The 13,932-nt window shown below is 35.2% G+C and overlaps 1 protein-coding gene across 1 annotated transcript in view; it reads left to right on the top strand.

Annotated features, from left to right (window-relative positions):
* The window catches only part of ADGRB3 (adhesion G protein-coupled receptor B3), a 464,549-nt gene that overhangs the window by 413,503 nt on the left and 37,114 nt on the right, over positions 1 to 13,932 (top strand). Inside the window, 4 exon segments of the mRNA XM_032681525.1 lie at positions 6,111 to 6,261; positions 6,824 to 6,893; positions 10,564 to 10,630; positions 12,794 to 12,879. Of these exon segments, the coding sequence (XP_032537416.1) occupies positions 6,111 to 6,261; positions 6,824 to 6,893; positions 10,564 to 10,630; positions 12,794 to 12,879 (374 nt within the window).

The following is a 13,932-nucleotide window of genomic DNA, read 5'->3' as shown; positions in this document are numbered from 1 at the left end:
CACATCTAGTTGATAGAATGATTTTGTACTATGTACATTATAAGGTCTGGAGAAGAATAATGACTAGCAGAGGAATTAATTTGAATGAAAAGCAACAGTTCTCTACAGGCATAACTGAGGGATGCCAAAGCACTACTATATGGTATCAGATTTAAATGCAGAGGTTATTGATATGGCTGATAGAAGTGACAGCTATCAAGGGAGAACTCTGAAGAAAAGTAACTGGAAAGGGCAGAAGCTAAAAAGAAGGGTCTGTATACTTTTAGTGGATCAGATATGAACAGCATTTCTATGGCTGGACTCTTCACCTGGGAAAAAATGGGAGACATTCTTACTAATCCTCACAAGTAAGCATCAAAAAAGATTGTGAGTGCTTTACTCACAGAGAGATGATTTCCAGAAATTCCTTTGAGGTCAATGTTGGTAAAAGAGGAGCAGGAACTGAATTTGTCAGTAAAGTATCTAGAGAAACTTTAGGTGAAATAAGAAGACATATTTAAAGTGTATATGGAAAGCACAAATGCAGGGAAAACTTACAATTTTGAAGTGTCAGTTTGCTTTCAGACACACTTACAGTATTGCACTAGGATCACTGCTTTTATAATGTCAGATAAAAACACAGACTCCAGAAGAGAAGAAAAATGAACCTTAAATAGGAAAAAAGCGCCTTGAATCAAAATAATTGAAAAAATTTTACTGCACCCTGAGACTGGGCGTGTGAAATGGTCCCAAAATTTATCAACTGTTGTGATAACTTGCACATGAGTAAAAAAAAACCCCAAACAAAACCAAAACGAAAAATAACATTTAAACTTGATGCTGAAAAAAATTGGGTTTGCAGTGCTGTTGATGATAAAGATGTCCTTTGTGAAAATATAGTTGTAAACTAAACCAAAGAAACTGCAGAAACATCTGGGTCATTTACAGCCAGCTTATGTGCTATTTATCAGAAGCTAGAAAGGCATCTTGCTTGTTGTGGGCAAAAAAATGATTGAGTAGAAGTACAAAAAATTGAGTGTCCTTACTTGTCACTCATTATCTTTGTGAGGGAAATCACCTAACTACTCAAAACCTACTGCTGTTGTGCTAAAAAAAGTAGTTTGCTTTTAAAATCCAAATAAAAGCTACCATTCGCATTGTCTTGTACCACACAGAGAATCCTGCAGTATAATAATTAACTGTGCATAGCTCATCACACAAATGCTCATGAAGTCAAATGCTAATTATTTTGGACTATCATGTCGGACATCAGAACACAATGTAATGAAGCCTTCAGCTTGAGCCTTCAACTGCTAAGGACACTGGAAAAGATTTTTATAACATCCTGAAGTTTTTCTGAGAGTTCATTAAACAGTTTCATAGCTGTTGGTTGAAAATGCAAATAACATTATTTTAGTACAATTATTTCTACTATATTGCTATTTTCAATATGAGTATCAGATTTCCTACGTTCTCTGCTTGAACAAGGGGCTTTAGCAGCAGGTGAGCCTGTCGAAATAAAAGGACATTGGGTTTTTTAAATGATACATTCAGAGCTTTATGATGCCAGTAATATTAATGATCCTGGAAGAGAAACTTGAAAGACTACAGCTATGATTTTTCAGGCGTTTAAAATCTTAACAGTTTCAACTATGTTTGCAACTAAAGAGACAGTCTCCCTTGCCATATTTTTCTGATTGAAAATATGTCCTCCTTCCAGAAAAACACTCCTGAGAAGACAGTTCTTGCTTCTTTGTCCCACAGTCTCTAAATTCCATCTATTTTATCATGACAGTTTACTCCATAAATAACTATTTAATCTAGCCTTCAATATTATCTGACCAATATATTTTATCCCTGTATTCTGACAGTCTTCTGTTCCTCAAGCAAATCAGTTTAAAAATAAGAAATAACAAAAAATAAAATTAAGAATAATAAGCAACATTTTCTTTTATGAATGTATATTTTTGATTTAGAGAAGGAAAAGATAAACTGTTTCATAGTTCAGGATTTGAGAGTCACAAAAAACCAATAAAATATACCAATTTTGTCATAGAATTACTTTTCTGTTCTTTACTATGCCCTTTGCATTCGCTTTGTTTGTCCTTTATTTCATTTATTCTTTATTGTGGTCTTTAAGTGTTCATTGTGAACTCAGTGCATGGTCACAACATCATAAGAATAAAATTAGCACCCATTTAATTTATCTCTTTAGGCCTATCTCCTCAAAGATAAGTCAAGGGCAAGATTTTTTCGATTTCCAAGAAATTTTATTATTTAAATGATTTTCTACTACTTCTCACTTTTACTTCCTTAGATAATCCAGCTGAGTGGATTTTAGTCCTGTTCATTTTGCTATCACCAATGCAGATTTCAAATTTCATGTTTATTTTTCAATAGCATCCATTCTTATACTGTTTATCACAACCCAGAGACAGGCAACAAGTTTTTTGAAGAAAAAAGAACCTGTTTCAGGGCAAGACAAATCAGGTGTCCTTACTTAGCCCTCTTTGTCTTTCTGTGGAACATTTATTCACACTGCTAATAAAAAACAGAAAAACACTCTAGTATTAAAAAATCTCACTATTCTATTAAAAAAAACCCCAAACCACAACAGCCAGATACTCAAAAATTTTTGATAAATTCTTATTTTAATGTTACATTTATGACCTACTTTTGTAGGTCATAAAAATTGATGTATTCTCTTATTCATCATTCTTACATTAAAAATATTAATTACTAGAATAAGTAGCTTTGAATTTCTACTGGTTTTTACGTTTCCCAGCTGTGTTCAGTACACTCATTTGAAGTGGGTGTCTTACAAGTATAAGAGAAGGAAATAATTTGATACCTGGTGTGTGTTCTTGCTTTCAATAGTATATTGTTTATTAAAAAGGGATGAATGGTCTTACTTAGATATTCCAGGTAGCTAAACACCTGAGACTCAATTAAAGTTCATGAAACTAGGCATTCTGAGGACTGAAAAGAACTCCCTTCCCCCACTTGTAATTATAATTAAATATGGGGAGCTGAGAGCAAGAGCAATGGGAGGAAGAGGAGGTTAGAGTAGAAGTTGACTTAATTTCAGTCTTGAAGAAATAATAAATTAGGCTGTTAAAATTCATCTTGTTGCAAGTTGACAGGTGCTCAGCACATGTAATTAATTCAGTGAGTTTTAATAAACTAGAACTAGAAGCAAATAAGAAACATCTCGTAAAGCAGTGGGGAAGATGTGTACCACTATATCCTGGTGCCCATATGCTGACATACTGTAGTTCTCTGTGAGTGATGGGCCACAAGGCCCATGAATGATGCTGCTGCATGTGCAGGAAGGTGAGGGGAGGTACTGGTCCTTGGTAAGGAAGAAGAGGAGAGGAGGGAGCAACTGGAAGTAGTCCATGGTTTGGTGAGAATGAAAAAAATGTTAATAAATACTCACTAAAATTAGACATACTCAATGCCCCATTTAATAACAACGTTTGGTGAAAAAGAAGTTTTGTTCCTATTTGGAAATTGGCTTCCCAGATACAGCACTTTCCCAGACTGAACAGTGTTGTTTGCTTATTTATTTATCGAAGAGGAAGAATAAAGAGGTACGTAAAAGCCAGATTTCCAGTGTGGTATTGGATAACCATGCTGAACCCATGGCTATGCTTGGGAAGGGCCAGGTTTTGTTTGCCAGGACTGCTTCTCTGGCTGGAGAAGGAGGGAGACTGAGTTCACTGCAAGCACTGTCAGCACACAGATCTGTCATCAGGATCCCACAGTGGTTGTTAGGTGATGTTTTGAGGCTGATTTGCATGTTTCTGATGGCGTATGATGCAAATATGCTGTCATATCAGTAATACAGTGAACCATTGTTGTTCATTAAAGACCCCTGTCTTCTACTCAGGAGAGTTAGATTTAATCAGCAGTCATATATTCCAGCTAGAGCACAGACCACTTTTCATAAAACTTGCTTCTGTCTTCTCATTTTGTGCTCAACATGATCATTAACATTTTCATCACAGTTCTTTCTTCAACAATAGCCATGTCCACATTTGTCTTAGATTATCATCATCTGTCTTTCCTTCAATACAGGAGATAAATTATGGATTAAATCCTGCAATCTCTGCTCAAGTCAACCATAAGAGTTAGCAATGTTTTCACCAAAAAGATCAGGATGTTTGTATTTGCATTATTTATAAGAGAAATAGTATATTTTTTTCAGAGTAATACTATGTTTTACCTATGCAATTCCTTCCTAAAAGATTCTTTAGTATTCCTCGAAAGTAATTTTGTTGTCAAATTCTTCTCCAACAGCACATGCTAACTTTCGCAAGAACATTGATAGGAAAGCAAATTAAAATTACATAGTAGGAATTCGTAACATACGAACCAGCTAGTTAAAGGAAGGCAATTTCTGCATTTTCTGTTATATTTCTTGTGTGTTTCACTGCAAAGCTTTAATTTTAAATAAATGAGATTTTTGTTTGTATACAGGAAATACTGCTAGTCAGGCTTTAACTGGATAGATTTTATGAATCCATATACCTTAGGGACATCTGAACATAAGAATTAGTGGGAAAACCTAGGGTGGAATGATTAGTGCATTTTCAGGATCTGCTGGTTTTTTCCAGTTTACATTGCTTGCATTTTTTAATATTAACGATAATTCTCTTGCATTTAATTATATAGAACCCCTTTCCCTAGATTTAAATAGACAATTTGACCCAGGATTAGAAGGCAAGGTGTTTGCCACATCTGTAAATTTCAGCAGGCAATCATTAAGTTCTGACTTAATGTTCATAAATTTTTGAAAGAGGTTGATATCAGCTAATGCTAGTATCAGGTGGTATCAGCTATGTATTTGAGATAACTATTGAAGTGAACCATAACAATTGATTTCAGATAAGAAACTGGGAAAATTAATACCACAGAAAATTCAAAACAAAATTTATTTTAAAGTAATTAAGAATAGAAAATGAACTAAAAAACATGCATGCTGTGATATATGGGTGTCATATATGTCATATCCTTCCTACCAGCCTTTATCCAACAATATATCCAGCAATGTATATAACTAGGAAGGTGGATATTTTCTCCCTAAATAGTTTGCTCAAGTGGGATTTTAGTAAAAACGAACTGAGTAGCCTTAATAAAAGGCTAAGCATAAGGTAGCTATTAGATGTGTATGATGTATAAAGAAATAATCATAAAGTAATATCTACGTTTCTCAACTATAAATTTGCATCATTAATGTTGGGGATGTGAACTGTTTTGATTTTTTTAATCTTGACATAATTTTGATGGTTTAAATTGTGATAGATTGTGCTGACGATATTTTCAACATTACGGGTTTGGGTTTGGTTTTGGGGCACAATCCAGACTGCATTTTATAGCCTGCTACTGGCATTTTAAGTAACACAGTGGAGGGCAGATCATCATTTATGCCAAGAAGCTCATTTATGTAAGCTACAATGTCAAGTTTAATTAAGGGCTACAGTCACAAAAGAAAGCTGATTGCACATGCTCAAAATACTTTCCAGATGACAAATGACTGATACCCATAAAAACAATATCCAGGATAATTGTTAAGGTTATGATACTTAAACCAGCCTAAAAAGATCTAAGGTGGTGTATTCCAATGGGTTAATGTTCTATAAGATTGAAATAAAAAAAATCAGAAAATCAAAAAGTCTATTACATAAAATTCAGATTTATAGTCAGGCTCTTTCTGCATGGAGGAAAGAAAATATAACTGGCAATTAGGAACATTTGTATCCCCATATTTTCTTTGTTCAGCTCAGTGAGATTTTATAATCAGTAACTTATAACTGGCTTACCAGAATGGCTTTTTGATGATCCCTGGTCAAAGTAAATGTGCAGAGAAAATTCTACTAGCATGATTTATTTTGTGTTCTTTGTCCCTGCTTGGAACATTCAGTGTTTGGGAAAACAAGTCAAATCCTCTTCTGCTTAATCCCCATCAACATCTCTCTTTCTCTGTCTCTTTGTGGCTACCACATCATAAAGGGAGAGTTGATGCTAAGGATTAAGGTCAAGATGATAGAATATGACAATTCTTTGAATTGAAAAGAGGAATGAGTGTCCCTAAGTATTCAGCATGAGCTTCTCTTTGCTCCCTGCAGGGCATCTGCACCACAACCACCGCATTTTTACACTTCTTCTTCTTAGCTTCATTCTGTTGGGTTTTGACAGAAGCGTGGCAGTCATACATGGCTGTTACTGGAAAAATTAGAACACGGCTCATAAGGAAACGTTTCCTGTGCCTTGGATGGGGTAAGGCAGTAAAATTATTCCTAAAAATTGTTGGAATGAAAAATTTAATGCAGCAACAGTGTCAGGAATATAATCATTTCCTTCATTTAACCTGAAAGCAGACAGCATGTTACTAAAAAGAAAACTAGGTAAGGAGCCTTTCCACTTTATCTCAAGCTCAAGCTCTGCTGGTGTATATTGTAGCATTCTTTTATAAATATGTTTTAACAAAATTTTAGAAGATTTTCAGCAAAGTACTGTAATATCAAGAAATCAAAATAAAACAAGACAAAAACTTCTCTGAATATTGATGAAGTCTCCTTCTAGTTCTCTTTAAGACCTGACAAATGTACCAGTAATTTAAGTACATCAAAGTGGTACACCATGGGCAGAAAACAGTGTCCTCCTCCCTGTCAGTGCTTCAGAAATACAAATTCTGCAATAGCACTGTGCTTCATTAAATAATTCATTCCATATAAAATTGGCCATTTTGCATTAGCTTGCCCTGTCATTTTTTGTCCAGGCAAAACAGCGATATTTTACTCAGCATCTGATGATTATTACTGTTTTGGTTTTTTTTCAGGATTGCCAGCATTAGTGGTTGCAATATCAATAGGCTTTACCAAGACAAAAGGATATGGAACAGCCCACTAGTAAGTCAATCTGAAATGATAAAATATGTTTTTAATTATCAAGATTGTCATACCCATCAGGAACTGCCTGGCATACACTAAAGGCTCTACAGCTATCCATTCACACTCGGAACTGGCCTAAGAGTGACTGAGTGATCTACAAAAGAACAAAGAGAAAACAGTATGCCAGTCTTGGACTGAGCTCAGCAAAGCACCAGACATCCTGGACTTCTTGTGAAGTTTTGAAATAGCAAGCTTTTAAGAAACATGGAGGATTAGGTTCACTTAGACACCTAACATTTAATAGATTTACAAAAGAGAATGTTAAATGTTATGGCTAGCCTCTGCCAGCCTTTAAACATGTCTGAAACTGTACTGGCAAGAGTCTCTTTGGCACCTGGGTTTTTGTGCACGAGTGCGTACCTTGACTTTAATACTCATGAACTGTTTGGAGCCAAAGCCCTGCAGACATCTAAAAACAGTTCTCCCATCCAGCCCCTCTCTCCTGGAGAGCCTGATCCAGCTGATTTCCTGGACTGGGCTTTACTTGAGAGACAGCCAGGAGGAAATCTGTGTACTTCATTTACATTCAACCAATACATTTCCTGTTTAGCCACCTGGCTTGTTCAAGTGTGTATTTAGCACCTTGGAAAATTCACTTCACAGTAGTCTGCCCTTTGGTCTTCTGATGAAGAAGGAGTTGGGGCTGAGCCTTCCTCCTGCCAGTGGAGAGCTCCAAACACCATTATGTATATGAGAGTACATTTCCTTTGCTTGGCCTATTTGGAGCTCTCCTCACGTTGCCTAAGAAATTGAATATGCATCTGGACAGAAAGAGAGGAAATATGACTCTGTAGTCTGTTAATGAGGGCATTCATCAGAGATGTGGATGAGTTAGGTCAAGACTTCGCTTCAGTGAATATTTAATTATTCTTCTTAGCATCATCATTGAGTGAGATCAGGATTCCCCCTCCCTTTCCTATGTGTCTCACCATCTTGGCACATGGCGGGGGAGGCTTCAAGCCCTCACTCCAGGACTGGATGAGAAAGGATTCAAAACCAAATCTCCTCTGGAATACTGGCTCTAAACACTGAACTTTTTTTGTTTTAAATGATGACAACATGCATCTTATGTAATGGAAGTGCTTAACTTGCGCTTAGAGGTGGCAAGTGAAACAATGGTCTTATTTCTCTTTTGGGTGTTACATTGAGGACCTACTCCTCTGACATTTTTTCTAACTAATGTACTCATCTTGCTGGCTTTTTTATTATTTAGTCCTTGAATCAGGACTGGAGAACCATATAGGCTGTGAGAATTACAAATCACCAAAGAACAATGTCCAGACCCCACCGGGGATGTAGCTTTGTCCCTTGCAGGATTTTCTACCGAAATCATTCATATGTGAGCACTTGCTTTAGTTACCATTGCTTCCTGCTTCCTTCCTGGGCTGAATGCATTTTTAAAAGGGGTATACTGAAATATTCAGACAAAGCAACAAATCATTAATTAAGGGTAACCTGTAAAGTAAAAAAGAGCAGGTCTCTGTACATGTAACAGCTCCTCTCCCAGACTTCAAATTTAGCTGACACAGTACTGTGGAAGAAAAGAACAAATGGATTTATGCAAGGGACAAACAGAACCATAACGCAGTTTTCCATCTTATTTGCAAATATATTTTATTGGCATTTGACATCAGAATTACATGAAGAAAACAGTGAAGGCAATTTCTCCTCCATCACCAGCTGATGTGCTTCCCACTCCAGAAGGCAGCAAAGAATTTTGTCCCATGACAACTATTGGGTGGTATAAAAGCAGAGCACCCGTCCTGCCCCTTCTCCCATAACTAAAGAACTTGTGTAACTTTTTAAACTGCTTACACTATATTTTGCCTGTTTGACTGCAATCAATTACACACGTACTGCCATCAGAAATGTATTCTGCTGCAAACTATTCCTGATCTATAAGATGCTGATTTTGAAAATGAAGGTTTCAAATGGAGAACATTAAAAGTGAAAATTGAGGAATTTATTCTAGTCTCATAGTCCCACACATGAAGAGATTCATGGAAAGGGAGAAGGTCCAAGGATCTTTGAAGCAGATCTCAATTTTGTACAGTATATGTCAGAATTGTTCACACTGGAACCAATTCTGTGATCGTCAGTCTCTGCATCCTGCATTATTAGACAGTTGTATTTCTGTACATTTAAAACTAAATGTGAACTTCATACAGACACTTATAGTGATATAGATAGAGAAGCTAAAGGGATTTCCTAAAAATAATTAAAAAAATCACAGAGACAAGTTTTTAAATATTTCAGGTTATCTGAAAAAGATGTGTGTCCAAAAGCTTAATAGCTTTTCCCAACTGTTACTGTAAGACTAATAACTATTTTTGCTACCTTTGGAAAAAATAGCAAGAAAAATTACAGGAAATTTTGAAAGCATTTTTTTGACATTACGAAAATAAATTGGACATTACTGTTGTAGTTGATTTTTGAGGTAGGATGTATAATAGCTTGAAGCGTATTAAGTTTTTAACACCCTGGCAGATAGGAACTATTTGCATCCATTTATTGTTCCAGAATTTAGCACACTGGTGCATTTGGGTTCATGTGACAGTTTTCACATGGCTTCATTGCAGTGAAAAACAATTTTATTCTTTGTAGTGCGAATACCAGCCCTAACAGACCATTAATATTATGATGTGCTGGCATTTAATTTACTTAGTTTTCAAAAGTACAAAACCACTACTGTAAAATAAAGAAGATATGCATGATTGTGACGTGAATGTTTCTGGATGTCAGATCCAAGTAAAATATTTGAATGCATATACTTGAGTTTTCTTATATGTAGGTGTGATCATGCATTCAAATAAACATGCACATTCTTTGAATGTGTAATCACTGGGAAAATAGCACAGCTGCATTTACTTCAGTGTGTGAAGCTCCTGATATTTTGCAGATATGAAAAGCTTTACATCATGGTATATAAAATATTTAGAATCTGATCCTATAAGTGCTCTGTGCTTGGAAATCTGATGGTTTTCAGTGAACGCTCTGGTGCGGTATGACAAACTCTGTGAGATTAGTAGGTTCTCCAGAAAATACAGTTTTCAGATGCTTTAAAACATACATTTAAATTGTTTGTGAAATATTCCAAAGAATACAGTTAGATCATATATGATTTTTCTCTAACGGGAATATTGTCTTGAAGATGTAGTTCTAATAGTAATTATTGAATGGCAGGATATGTAGAAACCTTTTTTTTTTCCGAAGTTCTACATTACAGGTACTTGACCCTTCATTGCTTTAGGTATAGAACTATCAGACGTGGTAAGCTGGAAATGTTTGTAGACACCTGCTTGGCAAGGCCTGTTCACTTAACTCATCATACGTGGTTAAAGGAGGTTCAAGAAATACTTGCAAATTTATTTTCTATTGTGCTCTTAATGCGTTTTAGACATTTCAATTTGTATATAATTGATATTAAAGATTTTGAAACATTAACAATTGGTAATGGAAATGCCTGTCAGCTCTCTACATCATCATATCAACAAAGCATTTCTTTTTCGTGTGTACATATGAATCTCATATGTCAAAAAAATCTCATGCTGTAGTAATGATTGTTTTTTTGACAATGTGTTATACTTATTTTTAATTTGTGTTAGTTGTTCTCTGATGTTCTTTGCAGCTGTTGGCTGTCTCTGGAAGGAGGGCTACTTTATGCTTTCGTTGGACCTGCAGCTGCTGTTGTCTTGGTAAACATTAATATAATTTCCAGTATTTTCATATGAAATGATGCAAAGTGCTATTTCAATTATAAAAGCTTAGCTATACAGTAGCATTGCATTTTACTGTAAATACTGAGATTAGTATTGTTTAACATACCTTCAGTATTTTGAATGCATGATTCATTTAATTATATCACTTTATACCAATTAATTTTCCGTGTTTATACATTAAGTTGTGAAAGAATAATGTACTGATTAGTGGCACAGAAAACTTTTTACAGACATCACTGAGTTATTATCAGCGACATCCACGCAATTGTCACTTCCTTGTGAAAGTCTGTGACATTCTTGATAGAGTGCTGCTTGGCAGTGCATTGCTGTGCCAGCAAAAGCAACAGAAGGAGTGGAACCAGCCAGCAAGTTCTCCATGGCTACTGCTTTAGAAGGCAAAGAAAAAAGTCATAGTTGGGAAAAATTTCTTGTTTATGTATTAATCTTCCACATATCTGGAAATGCATTTAGGTGTAGGACTCACTTTTACCCGATTGTAGACATCTGCAATGTAGATTTCTGCATCTAAGCTAGTTATCCTAGCTATATTTCATTGTCAGTGGAGAAAAATACACACTTTTAGAGCTCAAACCATCAGAAGTATTTCAACTGTCTACTTCAGGGTAAGATAAATTGCATCCTACCTGTGCCATCGGCTATCAGTCATCTGCTCTGCAGTCTGTATGGATTTTTCACAATAATTTGTTTAGCATTTTTCCCTTAAAGATTTTGAATCTAATTCCTCTTTCCACTCCATCAATTTTATACTATGATAGTTCTATCAGCACCAGTTATTTCCGATTTTCCCTTGTAAAAGGGAATCGGTCTTACTAGTCATCAAAGATATAGCTATTTAGCTACATAAATTTTCCTGAAATGGATGTTTACTACTCCCATAGAGTTTGTCTCATCATTGCCTGGAGCCAAGCCAGGATCCTTTTGTACAACTCACAGTCATGGTAGAGGAGCCAAGGATGTTTACAAAAAGCCAGTCATAATTTTCACATGGAACTAACTGTATGTTCTCTGTGTAATTGGCAAGTCTTTGTTCAGAGATGTTTGAAGTTCACAGTAGCAGTTTGCCCTACCATTTGCTTAGTAGCTGTGGAAGGAGCTGTTCCATGCAGCCACTTAAGCCTAAGTGTATGAAGCCAAAGAATTATATAACATCAGCTGAAAAATGTTAATGCTGAAAATAAAGCTGAAGAAGAGTTGGCAGGACAGACCAGTAACAATTAGGTATTTTGGCACAGGTATTGAAAAACCTGTTTGAAAGGGAAAAAGGATTATCCTTTTCTAATAAATAAAAAAAGGAACATTGATTTAGTAGATTCAGAAATTGGTATTACCTCTTTGCAGGGCCATGTAGAAACAGGTTCATAGAGTTCATTTCAATAATGCAAATGGATAATAACAGTCATTAAGTTGTCCATTAAATGCCATTAGTATGTCCATTAAGTGCCAAAGTCTGACTGCTGAAACACTTTAAATTTTTTTAGGTTAGTTCTTCAACCCATGTATGTGATCATAACACCATTTACTTTAATGGAGCTAAGCAGACTTACCCCAGGAATTCATCTGGTCCACAAAAATAGTAAACTGCAGTCAAATAAGGCTCAAAACTGGCATTTTGGTGAATGACATAGACTGTTGACATAGACATAGACAAGGGACAAATGGAAAACCACAGGCTGGTTCTGCATAAGTGGGAACACCCACATGGGACACAAATGTTTAAAAACTAACATGGTTACAGTCATCATATGTTCTGACTAGCTCTTCCCTGTGCACACAGCTCAAATTTTCAATGGTTTTCCTGCAATAGGATATATTGTTTCAATTAAAACTGACAAAATATTAAAGCTATATTACTCAAGCTTTGGCCAACAGACATGTACATAAATATAGCTTCATACCACATATAATTCAAGATTCAAAAACAAGCCTGTTGCAGGGTGCATATTTGTTACCCTTTTGAGAATATGACCTGTTTTGGTGTGGTCACGGACAGTGCTACACAATTTCTGAAGGAAAAGAGGAGGCATTTTTCAGGCCTGTAAGATTCTTATTCTGAAGTAACAGGATACAATATTTTCTTTCAGGTACAGAAAGATCAACTATTTGTTTTCTGTTTGACAGGTCAACATGGTGATTGGCATTTTGGTATTTAATAAACTTGTTTCCAGAGATGGAATCCTAGATAAAAAACTCAAACACAGAGCGGGGTAAGCAACAATTGGGTTATTTTAAAGCATATTAAAATTTTATCACCAATTTTAAATTACAGATATTCACCAAAAATGCATTTGATTGTGCTGTGAACTTTTATATCAGCGTAACAGTGTGTCTAACAGATTCCATTAATCTCAAAAACTGCTGTTGCATTATCCTGATGGAATGCAACTAAACAAACTAAACATAATAAAACACAAGTACAACAGTATTAAGTTAATAAAAATGAGAATAACATAAATCTGACCAGAGGTTCCACAATATTGTTACACACGTAAAGTTGTTGCAATTAGGAAAAGTGCTTTATGAAGTGTATGTATTGAAGGAACTGATTATTTTTGTCTAGCTGTCAAATTTAATGACTATGGGAGGGTATGTTATTCATTTGTGTTAACTGCTATAAAATATATCTTACAGCAATATATCCCTTACTGAGGTCAATGTTATTTTGCCATTTTGACTATGTTAGGAATCTGCCATTGTTCTTACATCCAAATAACATGTGCACAGGTGTATTTTCTAGATTAGTATAACAGAATTTCAAAGTAAAAAAAATGGTTTAAAAGTGGAAAATATAAAAAGGTAAATGTAGTATTATTATCTACTTGCATTTACATTCAAATTCTGTTTGTTATCGTGAGAAGAAAGAATTATGACAGTGGTGGCATCGGAAACTGTTTTTCAGTTTATGACAATGATTTGGAGTACTGCAGCAGCAAACCTAGATTCATTGCATGTTGGAGAAAAATATTCCACAAGTCCATCATCACCTTCTTAAAGTTTATGAAACTATATTTATACTTTGAATAACGATTTTTTACAGTTAGGTTTTCTAGTATTGTATTTTGGGTCAGCTTGTAGTTAACTCCACCAATATTTGCATTGCTAACAATGATAAGCAATGGTATCTTCATTTTACTGTGTATTATTGCTATGGATAAATCTATTGCAGTTTCACTTTTAATTATTTTACCTTGTAACTAACAGTAGCATTCCTAATAAGTCCAGTTCATTGGTTAGATGAGTACATTTATGATAAATACTTC

The sequence above is a fragment of the Chiroxiphia lanceolata genome, chromosome 3 (assembly GCF_009829145.1).
Source record: "Chiroxiphia lanceolata isolate bChiLan1 chromosome 3, bChiLan1.pri, whole genome shotgun sequence".
Taxonomy (NCBI): Eukaryota; Metazoa; Chordata; class Aves; order Passeriformes; family Pipridae; genus Chiroxiphia; species Chiroxiphia lanceolata.
Note: the sequence above shows the minus strand (reverse complement) of the source record. Positions and strands in the feature narration are given on the sequence as shown.